At 49.0% G+C, this 21462-nt stretch overlaps 1 protein-coding gene across 4 annotated transcripts in view; it reads left to right on the top strand.

Annotated features, from left to right (window-relative positions):
• RAD9A (RAD9 checkpoint clamp component A) overlaps window positions 1-21462 on the top strand; it is a 68687-nt gene that overhangs the window by 30172 nt on the left and 17053 nt on the right. For all 4 annotated transcript variants that reach the window (XM_069232931.1, XM_069232932.1, XM_069232934.1 and 1 more), the window contains exons 10-11: window positions 20444-20566; window positions 21042-21348. In XM_069232931.1, coding sequence (XP_069089032.1) covers window positions 20444-20566; window positions 21042-21348 — 430 coding nt within the window. The remainder of the gene's footprint in view (window positions 1-20443; window positions 20567-21041; window positions 21349-21462) is intronic.

The raw sequence follows: 21462 nt of genomic DNA, 5'->3' as shown, positions 1-21462 counted from the left end.
CACCTTGCTTCTCCCATTCAGTCAGCATATCCCTGTGTATCCAGCATTCTCTTCAGAGAAGATTTCAGTTACTTATGTGAAGTTGTCTTAAAAGGCTTCCCCACATAGTCAGCACAATCAACATGTTTTGTACATTTGCAAAGCATAGGGACAAATCCACTCTAAGATGGAGATCCTCTACCGTGGTGTACAAGGAATAATCACTTTCCATGGGGTGATTGGATTGCCACATATCTATAAAGTCCCAGTTATGGATCCAGGGTCTGAAATTGTTTGATTACGTTAGTAAGGGGAATGTTCAACGTCTGGCGCATAGTCAAATCCCCTACCCAGATTGTTGGACAATGCAGTAAACTAATGAGCCAGCCTCCTAAGTCATTATTATGTTAGTTATTATGTATTATTGTTATATCAACGCTAATGGGTGAGCATCTAGGTGCCATTCAACTACAGTGTATTGACCCTCTGGATCCTTTCGTTGTTTTGTGATTGCATTTGGGACTCATAGGGACTCCTTAGCTTACGAGGAGGAGTTGGAAATACTTACCTGAAATCCTTTTGAGCATTTGTGGCATTTGACCCCCTCCTCCTTGGTCAGATGCATCTCTAGCAGTAGTGGTGGTATACCCTCTCTGTGATGACATGTGTAAGGTTGTAGTTTATGTATTTGGCTGGGCTTTCATTCCTCATACATTTACATGAGAAAAGTATATTGGATCAAAGGATCATCTTAAATACAAAGAGAGACCTTTCAGTATCGCCCTTGGAGGTGAAAAACATATATGCATGCCACAGACAAGGAGGGTAAGTCCTTCATCTCGCATCTTCTCATCTGATCCAGTGGCTGAGTGGTACATGCGGGGTAGGCAGGGCCACTGGAAATATGCTATTGTGCAGGGATTTTCGAATAATTATAGCTTTGCCTCATTTGCCACATAATCCACCATCTGCCCCATAATCTAAAGATTTTAACAAATATAATTGTTTCTATCTCAAATGTTTCGAAAGTTACAAAAAATGCAGTGATGCGTGTTGCTGTGCAGTAAAAGGCCCTTTGCAAAGCTGGACTGGTCACCTTTCTGTTGCTTATTTTTATATTTGGGTGTTAAACTGGTACTACTGATGTGCAGCCAAAGCCCTGACAGTGTTACCAAGTCAAAAAATGAAATAATGAAGTAAAACTATTACAAAATGTGCTGCATTATGCCACATAATTTGCCTTTCCTTGCAACATAATTTACTCTTCCTTGCCACACAATTTACTCAACCCTGCCAGATAATATGGCCCTTTCCTAGTGCATAATCACAGTGGCCTTGGGGGTAGGTCTTTGTTTCCATCCTCCACACCTATATATTTAGTTTTCCGATGCCAAAAAAGGATATCTACTTCAGATTGAGAGAGGCCATCTGTCCAGCTCATCGTCAACTTTTTCCATTGCCACCTGAATCTCAGTTAGTCTCGATTGGTTGAAAGGATGGCAGGCTGCTCCTGTATGCAGTAAAAGAAGGGGTTTATTGACATACAGTCAGACTGATGCTAAGTTAAACAACTATCCGCAGTCATTGGTGTACTATTTGGGGGTGTTTTCTTCAGTGGAGCATGAGTTTTCCTCTGTGTCTGATCCATATGGACAGAGGGCAAAAAGGCCTCTGTCAGAATGTTAGATTTACTTTCCACAGTAGGTAGAGGTAATCCCAGGATGTCTGCAGCCTTTCGTGTTATCGAGTGATAGGAGGCTACACTGTTTGGGGAGGTGGAAGGCCCCGCCGGGTCTGAAAATTCCATGTCTGTGGAGGTGTCAATGCGACCAGCCTTGGCCAGGCCTTGAAACTCAACAGCTCTTGACAATCTACCTGCTCTGAATCTGCGCCAAAAATCTCATGCAGAGAGGGATGCACTTGTGCTTGTACTTCTTCCGCAAGACATTTTGCATCTCTTCTGGATGCATGAGCAGGATCTAGGGGGTGACTGCCCTGGAGCTGGTATGGTCGCCGATGGTGTCGGGGCTCTGCTCGGTGGTGCTTCAGGAGGAGAAGGCTGTGATGAAATTCACATTGGAAGCGAGGGTGATGTTGGGAGTGCCAGCTGAAGAGGCAGAAAGGGTGCGAAAGAGTTGAAGTAAACCCTGCTGATGTGACACCAGAGGTCATCCCTAAAGGTCCCATGGGGCACGAGGGCCCTCCAGAAGGAAAGATCCATAAAAAAAAAAACATGAACATTGCATTGAGGTATGGTCCCGGATCGCAGCTAGGCGCATGGAATCTGTGGGACTGGAGCTTAGAGCAGTGTCACAGGAATCTCAGACGTCATGGAATGCACCAGTTCCTGCAACAAAGAAATCCTCAACGAACACCTGCTCTGATGATGAGTCTGAGAGTGATCCTGGTGACTTACCTTGTTTGTGCTTGCTGCTGTACCTTCTCTTCTTGTGGGAAGACCTCTACTCCAACGACAGCAGAGAACTGGAACGGGCCTAAATCTACATCTGCCTCTGCTGTTTTTGGCCCTAGCCATAGAAAGTTTGACTTTCTGCTCTTTCATGACTATACTGTGACACGACTCAAGATATAGAGTTGTGATCAGAACTGAAGCACCACAGACATCGGTGTTTGGGATCGTTGACAGACATTTGACCCTCACAATCCTGACAACATCAGTGGTATTCTGAATCAAGGAGAATCAGTAGCTCTGATCCTGTTAGACATCTCGATGGCATGTGACTCAATATCCCACTCATTGCCAGGGGCCCAGCAATCCCAGCTGGGAATTAATGGCAAGGCATTTAAGCTCAGCGCCTTGTTCCTAACAGAACGCAAACTGAAGTGTGTAAACCATTAGGTTGAAATATGTTCCCTACACTGTGGAGTCCCACAGGGCTCATCCCTCTTTTTAATGTTTCAGTTGAATCTCTGTGATCTAGAATGGGCAAGGACAGCTTGCTACACAGATCTGCTGGAATTGTGTATTCTTTCACTTCTCACTGGAGTCGATCAGCTTTTGCAGCAGCATGGGCAGGTCCACTGTCCTGGTGCTCGGACGCTTTGCTTTCAAGTATGGAGATTGAGATGTGCTAGGCAGTTTTTCAAGCAACCACAGAGGAAGGGGATTTTGTTTGGCTGTCAGAAAACATACCACTAAGGGCCTGATTTAGATCTTGGCAGACAGGTTACTCCGTCACAACGGTGGCGGGTGTAGGAGGCTGGACTGGCTTGTAGTGAGTACCAAGGGGTACTTGCACCTTGCACCAGGCCCAGTTATCCCTTATTAGTGTATAGGGTGTCTAGCAGCTTAGGCTGATAGATAATGGTAGCTTAGCAGAGCAGCTTAGGCTGAACTAGGAGACGAGTGAAGCTCCTACAGTACCACTTAGTGTCATATGCACAATATCATAAGAAAACACAATACTCAGTTATACTAAAAATAAAGGTACTTTATTTTTATGACAATATGCCAAAGTATCTTAGAGTGTACCCTCAGTGAGAGGATAGGAAATATACACAAGATATATATACACAATACCAGAAATATGCAGTATAGTCTTAGAAAACAGTGCAAACAATGTATAGTTACAATAGGATGCAGTGGGGACACATAGGGATAGGGGCAACACAAACCATATACTCCAAAAGTGGAATGTGAACCACGAATGGATCCCAAACCTATGTGACCTTGTAGAGGGTCGCTGGGACTATTAGAAAATAGTGAGGGTTAGAAAAATAGCCCATCCCAAGACCCCGAAAAGTGAGTGCAAAGTGCACTAAAGTTCCCCAAAGGACAAAGAAGTCGTGATAGGGAAATAAGGCAGGAAAGACACAAACCAACAATGCAACAACGCTGGATTTCCAATCTGGGGTACCTGTGGAACAAGGGGACCAAGTCCAAAAGTCACAAGCAAGTCGGAGATGGGCAGATGCCCAGGAAATGCCAACTGCGGGTGCAAAGAAGCTTCTACTGGACAGAAGAAGCTGCGGTTTCTGCAGGAACGCAAAGGGCTAGAGACTTCCCCTTTGGAGGACGGATCCCTCTCGCCTTGTAGAGTCGTGCAGAAGTGTTTTCCCGCCGAAAGAACGCCAACAAGCCTTGCTAGCTGCAAATCGTGCGGTTAGCGTTTTTGGACGCTGCTGTGGCCCAGGAGGTCGCAAATTGGACCAGGAGGTAGAGGGGACGTCGAGCAAGACAAGGAGCCCTCTTAGCAGCAGGTAGCACCCGGAGAAGTGCCAGAAACCGGCACTACGAGGATGCGTGAAACGGTGCTCACCCGAAGTTACACAAAGGAGTCCCACGTCGCCGGAGACCAACTTAGAAAGTCGTGCAATGCAGGTTAGAGTGCCGTGGACCCAGGCTTGGCTGTGCACAAAGGATTTCCGCCGGAAGTGCACAGGGGCCGGAGTGGCTGCAAAAGTCGCGCTTCCCAGCAATGCAGTCTAGCGAGGTGAGGCAAGGACTTACCTCCACCAAACTTGGACTGAAGAGTCACTGGACTGTGGGAGTCACTTGGACAGAGTTGCTGGATTCGAGGGACCTCGCTCGTCGTGCTGAGAGGAGACCCAAGGGACCGGTAATGCAGCTTTTTGGTGCCTGCGGTTGCAGGGGGAAGATTCCGTCGACACACGGGAGATTTCTTCGGAGCTTCTAGTGCAGAGAGGAGGCAGACTACCCCCACAGCATGCACCACCAGGAAAACAGTCGAGAAGGCGGCAGGATCAGCGTTACAGAGTTGCAGTAGTCGTCTTTGCTACTATGTTGCAGGTTTGCAGGCTTCCAGCACGGTCAGCAGTCGATTCCTTGGCAGAAGGTGAAGAGAGAGATGCAGAGGAACTCGGATGAGCTCTTGCATTCGTTATCTAAGGAATCCCAAGAGACAGAGACCCTAAATAGCCAGAAAAGAGGGTTTGGCTACCTAGGAGAGAGGATAGGCTAGCAACACCTGAAGGAGCCTATCACAAGGAGTCTCTGACGTCACCTGCTGGCACTGGCCACTCAGAGCAGTCCAGTGTGCCAGCAGCACCTCTGTTTCCAAGATGGCAGAGGTCTGGAGCACACTGGAGGAGCTCTGGGCACCTCCCAGGGGAGGTACAGGTCAGGGGAGTGGTCACTCCCCTTTCCTTTGTCCAGTTTCGTGCCAGAGCAGGGCTAAGGGGTCCCCTGAACCGGTGTAGACTGGCTTATGCAGAATTGGGCACATTTGTGCCCAAGAAAGCATTTCCAGAGGCTGGGGGAGGCTACTCCTCCCCTGCCTTCACACCATTTTCCAAAGGGAGAGGGTGTAACACCCTCTCTCAGAGGAAGTTCTTTGTTCTGCCATCCTGGGCCAGGCCTGGCTGGACCCCAGGAGGGCAGATGCCTGTCTGAGGGGTTGGCAGCAGCAGCAGCTGCAGTGAAACCCCGGGAAAGGCAGTTTGGTAGTACCAGGGTCTGTGCTACCGACCACTGGGATCATGGGATTGTGCCAACTATGCCAGGATGGTATAGAGGGGGCAATTCCATGATCATAGACATATTACATGGCCATATTCGGAGTTACCATTGTGAAGCTACATATAGGTAGTGACCTATATGTAGTGCACGCGTGTAATGGTGTCCCCGCACTCACAAAGTCCGGGGAATTGGCCCTGAACAATGTGGGGGCACCTTGGCTAGTGCCAGGGTGCCCTCACACTAAGTAACTTAGCACCCAACCTTTACTAGGTAAAGGTTAGACATATAGGTGACTTATAAGTTACTTAAGTGCAGTGTAAAATGGCTGTGAAATAACGTGGACGTTATTTCACTCAGGCTGCAGTGGCAGGCCTGTGTAAGATTTGTCAGAACTCCCTATGGGTGGCAAAAGAAATGCTGCAGCCCATAGGGATCTCCTGGAACCCCAATACCCTGGGTACCTCAGTACCATATACTAGGGAATTATAAGGGTGTTCCAGTAAGCCAATGTAAATTGGTAAAATTGGTCACTAGCCTGTCAGTGACAATTTGAAAGAAATGAGAGAGCATAACCACTGAGGTTCTGATTAGCAGAGCCTCAGTGAGACAGTTAGTCACTACACAGGTAACACATTCAGGCACACTTATGAGCACTGGGGCCCTGGAGAACAGGGTCCCAGTGACACATACAACTAAAACAACATATATACAGTGAAAAATGGGGGTAACATGCCAGGCAAGATGGTACTTTCCTACACAACCCCCCCCCCCCAAACGAAGGACAATAAGACTAGCCATGACCTGATGAGTCTTCATTGTCTAAGTGGAAATATCTGGAGAGTCCATCTGCATTGGAGTGGCTACTCCCAGGTCTATGTTCCACTGTATAGTCCATTCCCTGTAGGGATATGGACCACCTCAACAATTTAGGATTTTCACCTTTCATTTGTTTTAGCCAAAGTAGAGGTTTGTGGTCTGTCTGAACAATGAAGTGAGTGCCAAACAGGTATGGCCTCAACTTCTTCAGAGCCCAGACCACAGCAAAGGCCTCCCTCTCAATGGCAGACCAACGCTTTTCTCTAGGGGTCAACCTCCTACTAATAAAAGCAACAGGTTGATCCTGGCCCTCAGAATTAAGTTGTGATAGGACTGCCCCTACTCCTAATTCAGATGCATCAGTTTGGACATAGAATTTTTTAGAGTAACAAGGGCTTTTCAGGACAGGTGCAGAGCACATGGCCTGCTTCAGCTCCTCAAAAGCTTTCTGACAGCTAGCTGTCCACAATACCTTTTTAGGCATCTTTTTGGATGTGAGGTCATTAAGAGGGGCTGCAATGGAGCCATAGTTCTTAATGAACCTCCTGTAATACCCAGTGAGGCCTAGGAAGGCTCTCACCTGAGTGGTAGGGGGAACCCAATCTATAATAGTTTGGATTTTCCCCTGTAGTGGTGCAATCTGTTCCCCACCAACAAGGTGTCCCAGATAAACCACCTTCCCCTGCCCTATCTGGCACTTTGAAGCCTTGATAGTGAGGCCTGCCTTTTGCAGGGCCTCCAAAACTTTCCATAGGTGTACCAGGTGGTCATCCCAGCTGGAGCTAAAGACAGCTATATCGTCCAAATATGCTGCACTGAAAGCTTCCAGCCCTTGCAGGACTGTGTTCACCAACCTTTGAAAAGTGGCAGGTGCATTTTTTAAACCAAAAGGCATTACTGTAAATTGGTAATGGCCTCCAATGGTTGAAAATGCAGTTTTCGGTTTAGCATCTTCTGACAATTTGATCTGCCAATACCCTGCAGTCAAATCAAAAGTGCTTAGATACTTGGCAGATGCCAGTGTATCTATGAGCTCATCTGCCCTGGGTATAGGGTGAGCATCAGTTTTGGTTACCAGGTTGAGACCTCTATAGTCTACACAAAACCGCATTTCCTTCTTTCCATCTTTGGAATGGGGTTTTGGTACAAGTACCACAGGAGAAGCCCATGGACTTTCAGAGTGCTCAACCACTCCTAGTTCTAACATTTTCTGCACCTCTTGCTTTATGCAGTCCCTGACATGGTCAGGCTGCCTATAGATCTTACTTTTGACAGGTAAACTGTCTCCAGTATCTATAGTGTGCTCACACCAAGAAGTGGTACCTGGCACAGTAGAGAAGAGTTCAGAGAATTGATCTAGGAGATTTATGCAATGGTCTTTCTGCTCAGCAGTAAGACAATCTGCCAAAACTACACCTTCCACAAGAGCATCTTGTTCTGTGGAAGAGAAGAGATCAGGTAGAGGATCACTGTCTTCTTCCTGTCCCTCATCAGTTGCCATGAGCAGGGTGAGATCAGCCCTGTCATAGTAGGGTTTTAGGCGGTTTACATGGAGTACCCTAAGGGGACTTCTTGCAGTGCCTAAGTCAACTAAATAGGTGACTTCACCCTTTTTCTCAACAATTGTGTGGAGTCCACTCCATTTATCTTGGAGTGCTCTTGGGGCCACAGGCTCCAAGACCCACACTTTCTGCCCTGGTTTGTACTGAACCAAAACAGCCTTCTGATCATGCCATTGCTTCTGGAGCTCTTGGCTGGCCTGAAGGTTTTTAATGGCCTTTTTCATATACTCAGCCATCCTTGATCTGAGGCCAAGTACATAATCCACAATATCTTGTTTAGGAGCTTTTAAAGGTTGTTCCCAACCCTCCTTTACAAGTGTGAGTGGACCCCTAACAGGGTGTCCAAAAAGAAGTGCAAAGGGGCTGAAGCCCACTCCTTTCTGGGGTACCTCCCTGTAGGCAAAAAGGAGGCATGGTAACAGGATATCCCATCTCCTGCGGAGTTTTTCAGGGAGACCCATAATCATGCCTTTGAGAGTTTTATTAAATCTCTCCACCAGTCCATTTGTTTGTGGATGATAGGGTGTAGTGAACTTGTAAGTTACACCACACTCCTTCCACATGGCCTTTAAGTATGCAGGCATGAAATTGCTTCCCCTGTCTGATACTACTTCCTTTGGGAAGCCCACCCTTGAAAATATTCCCAGGAGGGCCTTTGCCACTGCAGGTGCTGTAGTGGTCCATAAAGGAATTGCTTCAGGATATCTTGTGGCATGGTCCACTACCACCAAGATAAACCTATTGCCTGAAGCAGTAGGAGGGTCAAGGGGGCCAACTATGTCAACCCCTACCCTTTCAAAGGGTACCCCAACCACAGGCAGTGGAATAAGGGGTGCCTTTGGAGTGCCACCTGTCTTGCCACTGGCTTGACAGGTTTCACAGGACTTACAAAATTCCTTTGTGTCCTCAGACATCCTAGGCCAATGAAACAGGGGAACAAGCCTGTCCCAAGTTTTCATTTGTCCCAGGTGTCCAGCTAGGGGAATGTCGTGTGCAAGAGTTAGGAGGAACTTTCTGTACTCCTGACGAATCACTAATCTCCTGGCAGTTCCAGGTTTAGGATCCCTTGCCTCAGTGTACAAGAGGTTGTCCTCCCAGTAAACTCTGTGAGAGTCACTGACATCCCCATTAGCCTGTTTGACAGCTTGCTGTCTTAGACCCTCTAATGTGGGACAGGTTTGCTGTGCCACACTCAGCTCCTCCCTGGCAGGCCCCCCTTCACCCAAAAGCTCAGCAGTGTCTGCTTGAAGCTCCTCTGGTGTAGGTTCTGCACAGGGAGGGAATTCTTCTTCCTCAGAAGTAGAATCCACTGTAGAGGGAGGGATAGTAGGAAGTGGTTTGCTTCTACTAGCCCTAGCTTTAGGGAGCACTTGGTCCATTGTTCCAGGATCCAAGCTTCCCTGTCCTTTTTGCTTTTTGGCCTGAGCCCTTGTCAAAGCAAAAATATGCCCTGGGATGCCCAGCATTGCTGCATGGGCTTCCAACTCCACATCTGACCAAGCTGATGTCTCCAAATCATTCCCTAATAGACAGTCTACAGGTAAATCTGAAGCTACCACAACTTTCTTTAGACCAGTAACATCCCCCCCCCCCCCCCCCCAGTTGAGATTTACAACAGCCATGGGGTGGCTAAGTGTGTTGTTGTGAGCATCGGTTACTTGGTACTGGTGACCAAGTAGGTGTTGTTCAGGGTGGACCAGTTTCTCTATGACCATAGTTACACTGGCTCCAGTGTCCCTGTAGGCCTGAACCTCAACACCATTTATTAGGGGTAGCTGCTTGTACTTATCCATATTAAGGGGACAAGCAACTAAGGTGGCTAAATCAATAGCCCCTTCAGAGACTAACAAGACCAACCCCAACTAAGTTACCAATAGTGAGCCCAGCTACTCCCTTGGATTGGCTATTAGTAGGTTTGCTCCCACCACCACTGCTATTAGTAGGGACACTAGGTGTAGCAGTAGGGGTTGTAGTGGTAGGAGGCTTGGTGCTTTTCTTTGGACAACTGGGATCTGTTGTCCAATGGCCTTTTATTTTACATAAATAGCACCATGGTTTCTTTTCCTTGTTTTGACTAGAAGAGGATTTGGGCCCACCACCCCCACCAGAGTGTTTTTGTGGGTCTGATGAAGACTCATTTTTAGATTTGTCCCCACCCTTGTCAGAAGACTTACCATCCTTCTTCTTATTGCCATCTTTGTCACCCCCTGTATGAATTTTTCTGTTCACCCTTGTTCTGACCCATTTGTCTGCCTTCTTTCCCAATTCTTGGGGAGAGGTCAGATCCGAGTCCACCAAGTACTGGTGCAACAAATCAGACACACAATTATTAAGAATATGCTCTCTCAGGATTAAGTTATACAGGCTGTCATAATCAGTAACTTTACTGCCATGTAACCACCCCTCCAAGGCCTTCACTGAATGGTCAATGAAATCAACCCAGTCTTGTGAAGACTCCATTTTGGTCTCTCTGAACTTTATCCTGTATTGTTCAGTGGTTAAGCCATAAACATCCAGGAGTGCATTCTTAAGAACTTTGTAATCATTAGCTTCATTTTCTTTTACAGTAAGGAGCCTATCCCTACCTTTTCCACTAAATGATAGCCATAGGATAGCAGCCCACTGCCTTTGAGGGACATCCTGTACAGCACAGGCCCTCTCAAGTGCAGCAAACCACTTGTTAATGTCATCCCCCTCCTTATAAGGGGGAACTATCTTATGCAGATTCCTGGAATCATGCTCTTTTGCAGGATGACTATGGGGAATACTGCTGCTGCCACCATGGGTTTCTAAACCCAGTTTCTGTCTCTCCTTCTCTACTTCTAAAGTCTGTCTATCCAAATCCAGCTGTTGCTTCTTGAGCTTCAGTCTGGTTTGTTCCACTCTCAATCTATTGAGCTCCCTTTCTAACAATCTGTCACCAGGGTGGGTGGGAGGGACATGCCTTGAAACAGAAGTATGGTGAGAATGGACAGAAGGAGACCTGTCCCTTACAGAGGGCACCCTAACAGCTTGGCTAACAGAAACATCAGTACCACTGTGGTGAGAATAAATGCTTTTGCTATGATGTTAGACAACACTATTTGTATGGTGTGACTCAACATCATTACCAACTATGCTAGACTGTCTAGTAATGGGCAGGCTAGGAAGTTTCTTTCCTGAATCTTTTCCTGGGGGAGTCCCTGGATCAGATTGGGAACCATTAGCTACTTTTTCAACAGATGGGGCACTTCTTGCCTTATCTTGTTCTCTAAGCATGTTAAGTAACAATTCCAAGGAAGGATTCTTCCCTACACTCACCTCTCTCTACACAGAGACTCCTTGCTCCTTTCCAGCTAAGGTGGTCATATGAAAGTTTGGACAGATCAACACTTTGGCCTGTGCCAGACATTTTTAGAGAGAGTTAAAGTGATAGAAAAAGAGAAAAAAGTTTGTCAGAGCTTTTAGAAAGACCGAGAAAAAAACTTTTAAAACTTTTTAGAACTTTTTAGAAAGTTAGAAGTACTTTTCAGCACTTAGAAGAGTGAAAAGAGGAAATGCAAAACTTTTTTGCAATGTGTATATACACTGAACTTGTTTTGTATATTTTTCTCTTATGAAAAGTACAATGACAAGAGTGGTAAGTAGTCTCAAAGCACTTATCCCACCGCTGCACAACCAATGTAGGAGGCTGGACTGGCTTGTAGTGAGTACCAAGGGTTACTTGCACCTTGCACCAGGCCCAGTTATCCCTTATTAGTGTATAGGGTGTCTAGCAGCTTAGGCTAATAGATAATGGTAGCTTAGCAGAGCAGCTTAGGCTGAACTAGGAGACGAGTGAAGCTCCTACAGTACCACTTAGTGTCATATGCACAATATCATAAGAAAACACAATACACAGTTATACTAAAAATAAAGGTACTTTATTTTTATGACAATATGCCAAAGTATCTCAGAGTGTACCCTCAGTGAGAGGATAGGAAATATACACAAGATATATATACACAATACCAGAAATATGCAGTTTAGTCTTAGAAAACAGGGCAAACAATGTATAGTTACAATAGGATGCAATGGGGACACATAGGGATAGGGGCAACACAAACCATATACTCCAAAAGTGGAATGTGAACCACGAATGGACCCCAAACATATGTGACCTTGTAGAGGGTCGCTGGGACTATTAGAAAATAGTGAGGGTTAGAAAAATAGCCCACCCCAAGACCCTGAAAAGTGAGTGCAAAGTGCACTAAAGTTCCCCAAAGGACAAAGAAGTCGTGATAGGGAAATAAGGCAGGAAAGACACAAACCAACAATGCAACAACGCTGGATTTCCAATCTGGGGTACCTGTGGAACAAGGGGACCAAGTCCAAAAGTCACAAGCAAGTCGGAGATGGGCAGATGCTCAGGAAATGCCAGCTGCGGGTGCAAAGAAGCTTCTACTGGACAGAAGAAGCTGCGGTTTCTGCAGGAACACAAAGGGCTATAGACTTCCCCTTTGGAGGACGGATCCCTCTCGCCTTGTAGAGTCGTGCAGAAGTGTTTTCCCGCCGAAAGAACGCCAACAAGCCTTGCTAGCTGCAAATCGTGCGGTTAGCGTTTTTGGATGCTGCTGTGGCCCAGGAGGTCGCAAATTGGACCAGGAGGTAGAGGGGACGTCGAGCAAGACAAGGAGCCCCCTTAGCAGCAGGTAGCACCCGGAGAAGTGCCAGAAACAGGCACTACGAGGATGCGTGAAACGGTGCTCAACCGAAGTTACACAAAGGAGTCCCACGTCGCCGGAGACCAACTTAGAAAGTCGTGCAATGCAGGTTAGAGTGCCGTGGACCCAGGCTTGGCTGTGCACAAAGGATTTCCGCCGGAAGTGCACAGGGGCCGGAGTGGCTGCAAAAGTCGCGGTTCCCAGCAATGCAGTCTAGCGAGGTGAGGCAAGGACTTGCCTCCACCAAACTTGGACTGAAGAGTCACTGGACTGTGGGAGTCACTTGGACAGAGTTGCTGGATTCGAGGGACCTCGCTCGTCGTGCTGAGAGGAGACCCAAGGGACCGGTAATGCAGCTTTTTGGTGCCTGCGGTTGCAGGAGGAAGATTCCGTCGACCCGCGGGAGATTTCTTCGGAGCTTCTAGTGCAGAGAGGAGGCAGACTACCCCCACAGCATGCACCACCAGGAAAACAGTCGAGAAGGCGGCAGGATCAGCGTTACAGAGTTGCAGTAGTCGTCTTTGCTACTATGTTGCAGGTTTGCAGGCTTCCAGCACGGTCAGCAGTCGATTCCTTGGCAGAAGGTGAAGAGAGAGATGCAGAGGAACTCGGATGAGCTCTTGCATTCGTTATCTAAGGAATCCCAAGAGACAGAGACCCTAAATAGCCAGAAAAGAGGGTTTGGCTATCTAGGAGAGAGGATAGGCTAGCAACACCTGAAGGAGCCTATCAGAAGGAGTCTCTGACGTCACCTGGTGGCACTGGCCACACAGAGCAGTCCAGTGTGCCAGCAGCACCTCTGTTTCCAAGATGGCAGAGGTCTGGAGCACACTGGAGGAGCTCTGGGCACCTCCCAGGGGAGGTACAGGTCAGGGGAGTGGTCACTCCCCTTTCCTTTGTCCAGTTTCGCGCCAGAGCAGGGCTAAGGGGTCCCCTGAACCGGTGTAGACTGGCTTATGTAGAATTGGGCACATTTGTGCCCAAGAAAGCATTTCCAGAGGCTGGGGGAGGCTACTCCTCCCCTGCCTTCACACCATTTTCCAAAGGGAGAGGGTGTAACACCCTCTCTCAGAGGAAGTTCTTTGTTCTGCCATCCTGGGCCAGGCCTGGCTGGACCCCAGGAGGGCAGATGCCTGTCTGAGGGGTAGGCAGCAGCTGCAGTGAAACCCCGGGAAAGGCAGTTTGGCAGTACCAGGGTCTGTGCTACCGACCACTGGGATCATGGGATTGTGCCAACTATGCCAGGATGGTATAGAGGGGGCAATTCCATGATCATAGACATATTACATGGCCATATTCGGGGTTACCATTGTGAAGCTACATATAGGTAGTGACCTATATGTAGTGCACGCGTGTAATGGTGTCCCCGCACTCACAAAGTCCGGGGAATTGGCCCTGAACAATGTGGGGGCACCTTGGCTAGTGCCAGGGTGCCCTCACACTAAGTAACTTAGCACCCAACCTTTACTAGGTAAAGGTTAGACATATAGGTGACTTATAAGTTACTTAAGTGCAGTGTAAAATGGCTGTGAAATAACGTGGACGTTATTTCACTCAGGCTGCAGTGGCAGGCCTGTGTAAGATTTGTCAGAGCTCCCTATGGGTGGCAAAAGAAATGCTGCAGCCCATAGGGATCTCCTGGAACCCCAATACCCTGGGTACCTCAGTACCATATACTAGGGAATTATAAGGGTGTTCCAGTAAGCCAATGTAAATTGGTAAAATTGGTCACTAGCCTGTCAGTGACAATTTGAAAGAAATGAGAGAGCATAACCACTGAGGTTCTGATTAGCAGAGCCTCAGTGAGACAGTTAGTCACTACACAGGTAACACATTCAGGCACACTTATGAGCACTGGGGCCCTGGAGAACAGGGTCCCAGTGACACATACAACTAAAACAACATATATACAGTGAAAAATGGGGGTAACATGCCAGGCAAGATGGTACTTTCCTACAGCGGGTATCCCGTTCACCGTAATATAAGTCCCATTATATCCTATGGGATTTATATTTATATTTTTGCGGACGGGATATCTGCCACTGTTGTGATGGTGTTACCCGTCTCCCGAGATCTAGATCTGGCCTTAAGTCTCTTCGTACTGGGTGCTGGGACAAGTTTGTGTTTTGGTGCCAACCTGAAGGTTTGAACCCCTTCGATAGTCGCTTATCTGATGTTCAGGTCAGGAACTCGCTCCCCCACGACCGCAGCACCACCTTGCTGTGTCCATGTCCCTGACCCCCGCTGCTACTCGCATGTTCGAGGCCCTCCTCCACCCGCAGGCACCCGCCTGCGCCTCATCCCTGGTGTCTAGTGGACTTCTGGTAAGCGTCGCTAGACTCGTGTGCATTGTGCCGTTTTCCTTTTTGTGACTGTTTTTCTGTGCCTTGTTTACAGCGTTTATTGTGCCACTGTTTACTGTGCCTTGTCTATAGCATTGTGCCTTGTGTATAGCGTTTTATTGTGCCACTGTTTACTGTGTCTTGTTTATAGAATTGTGCCTTGCTTATAGCGTTTCATTGTGCCTCTGTTTACCTTTTGTGCCTTCTCGCTTTTGCGACTGTTTTTCTTGCCCCTTGTGCGCTCCCCCGCCGGCCTCTGAGCTGCGTTTCTCCGCCGCTGCTTCCCCGCGGCTCCGCCCCCCTCACGCTCCCATTCGCCGATTCCTCCCGCCTTCCAGCTGCTCCTCCATCCCCCATCCCTTCTTAATGGCAGGCGGATGCGCCCTGCGTGCACGGCGATGGCGCGCCAGAGGCAAGCCCGTCTACGCCTGTCCGCGCCTGGACCGCGCCCATCGCCACCCCCCCCTGGTCCGCACGACCCCCGCACCACCAGACGCCTCTACACGGCCAACCAGCTCAACGCCCTCAACCCCGGCCACCTCACAACCTGCTTCAAAGCCTCCCCGAGGAACACCAAAGGACCCTTCTCCTGCCACGCCTGCAACTTCACCTGCGACAGAACAAGGAAACCTGCAACAACCGGTACCAACCACCTCCACTGCATACTCCTCAACACACGCTCCGCACGCAAGCACGCCATTGAACTCTGGGACCTGCTCGACAGCATCGCCCCAGATGTAGCCTTCCTGACCGAAACCTGGTGGAACGACGCCTCAGCACCTGACATTGCCATAGCCATCCCGGACGGCTACAAGATCACCAGAAGAGATCGCGCCAACGGAATCGGAGGAGGAATAGCCATCGCCCACAAATCCACCCTCAAAATCCACACCCACACAGACGACACCCTCAAGACCGCGGAACACCTGCACTTCCAAATCCACACAGACCCCAACACCACTCTCAGAGGAACGCTTCTCTACAGACCCCCTGGGCCACGGGCACCCTTCAGCGACTCCATCGCCGAGCTGACCAGCACCCACTCGACGGACTACATCCTCCTTGGAGACCTCAATTTCCACTTGGAGAACAACAATGACACCAATACCGCAGCTCTGATTGACAACCTCTCCAACCTCGGCCTAAGACAACTCGTCACCACACCCACCCACATCGCCGGACACACGCTCGACCCTATCTTCTCCGCAAGCACCCACGTCACCTTCAACCACATCAACGAACTGCACTGGACGGACCACCATTGTGTCCACTTCAGCTATAAGAAGAATATCGAGCACCACCGCACCCAACAACCCCTCCGCCGTCACTGGAACAAAGTCACCGAAGACCAGCTAACCAGCACCCTCGCCCAGAACCCACCCCCGACTCCACCGACCCAGACACCGCCGCACTCAACCTCCGACGGTGGATCGACGACTGCGCCAACACCCTCACTCCACTTAAGAGACCCACCGCCAACCAAGAAAGAAAAAAAGCCGCCTGGTTCACAGACGAACTCCTCACCTCCAAACGCATCTGCCAGAAACTAAAAAAGAAATGGCTCCTCGAACACACGCCCGCAGCCTTACAGCCCACAAGGAGGCCACCCGCAGGCATCACCAGCTTATCAGACTAGCCAAGCGATCACACTTCACTGAACGCCTGAACAGCAACGCACACAACAGCAAAGAGCTCTTCTGCATTGTGAAAGAACTCTCCAACCCCAGCTCCAACGTCAACGACATCCCTCCATCCCAAGAACTCTGCGACGCCCTGTCCACCCTTTTCCACCGAAAGATCGACATCCACGACAGCCTCAACACCACGCCCACGACAGACCCCACCCCCGAAAAGTCCACGACTCAAACTCGCGAGATCATGAAACTCCATCCACTCAGGATCTCCATCAGACCCATGCCCCCACCACGTCTACAACAAAGCCGACTCCTCCATCGCCCCCCAACTTCGAAAGGTCATAAACCTATCCTTCGAAACAGCGACATTCCCGGATAACTGGAAGCACACCGAAATCAATGCCCTCCTTAAGAAGCCCAAAGCAGACCCCAACGACCTCAAAAACTTCCGACCAATCTCCCTGCTCCCTTTCCCGGCGAAGGTCACCGAGAAGATCGTTAACGCTCAGTTAACCCACCACCTCGAGAGCAACTCCATCCTGGATCCCTCCCAGTCCGGTTTCAGGCGAAACCACAGCACCGAGACTGCCCTTCTTGCCGCCACAGACGATGTCAGACAGCTAATGGACAACGGCGAAACATCTGCCCTCATCCTCTTGGACCTATCCGCCGCCTTCGACACCTGTTCTGCCCTCATCCTCTTGGACCTATCCGCCGCCTTCGACACGGTCTACCACCGCACCCTAAAAACTCGCCTCCACGAAACCGGAATTCAGGAAAAAGCCCTCAACTGGATCTCCTCATTCCTCTCCGGCTGAACCCAGAGAGTCCACCTCCCACCCTTCCACTCCAAAGCCACCAACATCATCTGCGGCGTCCCCCAAGGCTCCTCTCTGAGCCCAATGCTGTTCAACGTCTACATGGCCCCCCTCGCACAACTGGCCCGTCAGCATAACCTCAACATTCTCTCTTACGCCGACGACACCCAGCTCATCCTCTCCCTCACCAAAGACCTTCTCATCGCCAAGGCCAACCTCCACGAGGGAATGAAGTCCATCGCCAAATGGATGAGTCACAGCCGCCTGAAGTTGAACTCCGACAAGACTGAGGTCCTCATCCTCGGGCGCACCCCCTCCGCCTGGGACGACTCCTGGTGGCCCGCCTCTCTAGGACCCCCGCCAACACCCACCGACCACGCCCGCAACCTGGGTTTCATCCTCGACTCCACCCTCTCCATGTCCAAACAGGTTAACGCAGTCTCTTCCTCCTGCTACCACACCCTTCGCATGCTCCGTAGAATCTACAAATGGATCCCGACGGAAACAAGACGAATGGTTACCCAGGCCCTCGTCAGCAGCAGGCTAGACTACGGCAACGCACTCTACACAGGCATCTCAGCAAAAAACATACAACGCATCCAAAACGCCTCCGCCCGACTGGTCCTCGACATACCCTGCTGCTGCCACATCTCCCACCACCTAAGAGACCTCCACTGGCTCCCCGTGGACAAGAGGATCACCTTCAAGCTCCTCACCCACGCACACAAAGCACTCCACAACGCCGGCCCAGCCTAACTGAACAACAGACTCAACTTCTACACCCCCACCCGCCAGCTCTGATCGCCAACCTCGCCAGCGTTCCCCGCATCCAGCGCAAGACTGCCGGTGGCAGATACTTCTCCTTCCTCGCCTCCGAGACCTGGAACACCCTCCCGACCTACCTGCGACAGACCCAGGACCTACTCGCCTTCAGGAGACTTCTTAAGACCTGGCTCTTCGACCAGTAGCAGCTCCCCCCCCACCCCCACTCAGCGCCTTGAAACCCTAACGGGTATGTAGTGCGCTCTACAAATTTCTTGATTGATTGATTGATTGATTCTGTGCTTTCGCTCACAACAGGTTTTGGTGGTTTCTACCATGAAGGGGTACTTGGCTGCCTCCCTGGCTTTTTATTCCCTTCTGTCCAACCTTGCTTATGCTCCTGCCCAGGTGTTGTTTTTTTGGCAGCAGGAGTTAAACTTGGGGCCTGATTTAGAGTTTTGGCAGACCAGGTAATGTGACGGGGTACCCTGCACACCATACCTTTGGTCTGTCTGCTCTCTCATTTAGAGATGGACAGGCCGTAATTATTCCTTGGACCAACCTCTCCCCTCCCCTCTCATCCTCTCCCTCCATTGACTGAATGCTTCTTTTGAAGTCCCAACAGAGTTGGGGCTGTCCAAGGAAGCACATTACACCATGCACCCTAAATAGGGCAGGCAATGTAGTGCCTTTTCTGCTGCTCTTCACTGCCAGGAAAAGCCTGGCCGTTAGGGACAGGAACAAAAATAATGATCCTCGCACCCCAGGAGAGCATTCCCAGGATGTGGAAGGCATGAGTTTTTAACTTTTCAGACAAACTCCAAGTTTGGAAGTTAGTTACTGGAAAAAAAAGGTATGGTGGCCTGCAGTCAAAATCAATGGTGGCCGTCCACCAAACTTTAGGTACTTTTAAAGGAACTGGTGGTTATGGCTGTTGCCTTCAGTTTACAGAGATGACCGCTGGGCCAGTGGTCGGGGATACCCTCCAAATGGCAGAAGTAATGTACTCTGCCATTCCAACAGACACTGCTCTGCCAGACTGTAAATCAGGCCCTATCTCTGACTTGGTAATTCGAACCGAAACATAGTTGTTCTGGTTGTCTTTGACCAACAAGACTGTACTCAGGGTAGCAATTACTTCAGCCCACATTGTTGTAGAGTAGCAGGTATGTTGGTCTGCCTGCTGTTTACTGTATTGTGTCCAGACAAATGGGTTCTGCGTACTTGGCCTTCCTTTCTGCTAAAGGTAGTGATCGCCTTCTACGTCGGTCAGACTGTCACGCTTTTATTTTTTACCCCTTGGTCTCCTTTCCGTGGAGGTGGAGCAATTACACATGCTCGACCGTAGATGAGCATCTCCTGCTACAACGTCCATTGAGATCAGAGCATTACACTACACATAATTAAGTATTGTGTGTATTGAGCTCCAAGGAGGTTAAATGATCTTTAAAAGGTTGCCACCAAGCCACAACCAGCCCGCCGTATTAAGTGTCTCATTGGCCATCAGATTTTTTTTAAAACCTTTTTTAAATGGTGGCAGGCAGCACATTCTTTTCTTTAACAAAGACAGATGCCTGAAAAAGCAGTTTTTAAGGAAAAAATCGAATGTCCCTGGCGGTATGGGAGTTTTCTGCTAGCTCTTGGGATTGTTGCTGTTTGACAGTCCTGGACTTGGCATCTGAAAAGCAACCACAATGTACACCAGCCTGTGCCCGCACAAAAGATATTTCCAGTTGGTGGAGCTAGTGAGGCCTCTGACTTCAGGAAAACTATCATCCCTGACCGCTAATTGTAGGGGGAAGCAGCAGATGGGCGGTCTGGAATCCACCAGTTTTTGGCCAGTGCCCTGATATTTCTCCCCTTTAAATAACACCCTACCTGATTTCTCCAGAAAAGCATTCTTTTCTTGTTCAGGTGCAAACGCTTTCATTAGTCCCCAGGTCTTCAGGTACCAGAGTTATTTTTTGACAGTGTGTTTTTGAACAAATGTTGGCTAATATGTTTTGCTGCTCAGTCACCTGCAACTGCTTTGCTATTCTGAATTAGGAGTACTGCTGTTACTGGTCTGCAGTGGTCATGAAGGGATATTGGAGTCATGCTGTTGTGTAGTCTCACACCACTGTGCACGTATTTTTGACTGTGAGTTGTTATTATGGCACACCAGTGTACAACAATTTCCAGTGCTCTGTGGTACAGCAAAGATACGAGTTCCCCTTAGACGTCATTTGAACAGATTTCCCAGGAGGCCACTGGCTGATATCTGCATGAGGGCTGGATGGGGATGAGGGCTGAACAAGACATGCATTCCCTAGATTTGACACTCCTGACAAGCCCAAACCTTGATGCACTGGCCATGATTATCCCATTTGATAAGCTAATCATTTTTCTGTATTTCGTCTATTTTTCAGGCCAGCGGTGTTCAGTTTGGAGGACTCGGTGTTGGAGGTGCACTTTGTCCTAGCCACACTAGAGACAAACACTCTTAGCTCCCAAACATCTTTAAGAGGAGCAGATACAAGGACGGAACAAAGGTACGGGGACTTGATGTCATATAGATCACACTGTTGCTTACCTGACATCAGCCACCTACCCTATCACTTTAGCGTTCTTGCTCGAGCTCTGATGATTTTCTCCCGACACTGAGAAATGTTTCTTCAAATTGTATGTGTGGACGTGACCACACGCCTCGCATCTCAGGAGTATGAGGCCTTTCCAAGTTTGTTTTGGTGGTGGCGAGGAAGCGTGCTTGCATGTACACCTGGAGATGTTCAGGTCTGAGTGAACGTTACACCTCCAGGTCAGGAGTGGATCTTATGATGGAGTGATTTATTTATATTGTTGCTTCCATTGCTGATGATTTGGGGGAGGGGAGGGTGTGTGTGAGTCATCCAGGGTGGGAGACAGTGATGGGAGTATTGTGTGTGAAGAAATTGACTTCAGGTTCATATTAGCCCCTCCTTGGCAAAGCGATTTCTGTGCAGACTTACTGATTTTGTGTCTCTGCAGAGCTTCAAAGAAAAAAGAGCCTGCAGCGCTTTCTGATGACTTCCTGAATGATGACATAGACTCCTACATGATAGCCATGGAGACCACGATAGCGGAAGAGGCAGCAGCTCAGGCTCTGCTACCTCCTCGGAGCCCCACCTTTCCTTTGAAAGCCTCTGACCACTGTGGGGACAGTGCCAGCTCAGTGTTAACCATAGACACTCCACAGAGGAACGAGCTGTCTGTACTTCACCTGGCGACTGACAGCGAGGAAGAGGACAGTGAGAAAGAAGATGAAGAGGTGCCTGGGACACCCCCCAATAAAAAGGTAACATATTGATGACCATCCTAAAATTATTAAAATCCCAGCCTTGAGACGATAGAGATTCAAAATAGCTCTTCGATTCTGATTAATATGTCTGGGGCTGTGGTAGTAGAGGCT

This window comes from Pleurodeles waltl, chromosome 4_2 (assembly GCF_031143425.1).
Source record: "Pleurodeles waltl isolate 20211129_DDA chromosome 4_2, aPleWal1.hap1.20221129, whole genome shotgun sequence".
NCBI lineage: Eukaryota > Metazoa > Chordata > Amphibia > Caudata > Salamandridae > Pleurodeles > Pleurodeles waltl.
This window is presented reverse-complemented; position numbering and strand designations above follow the sequence as displayed.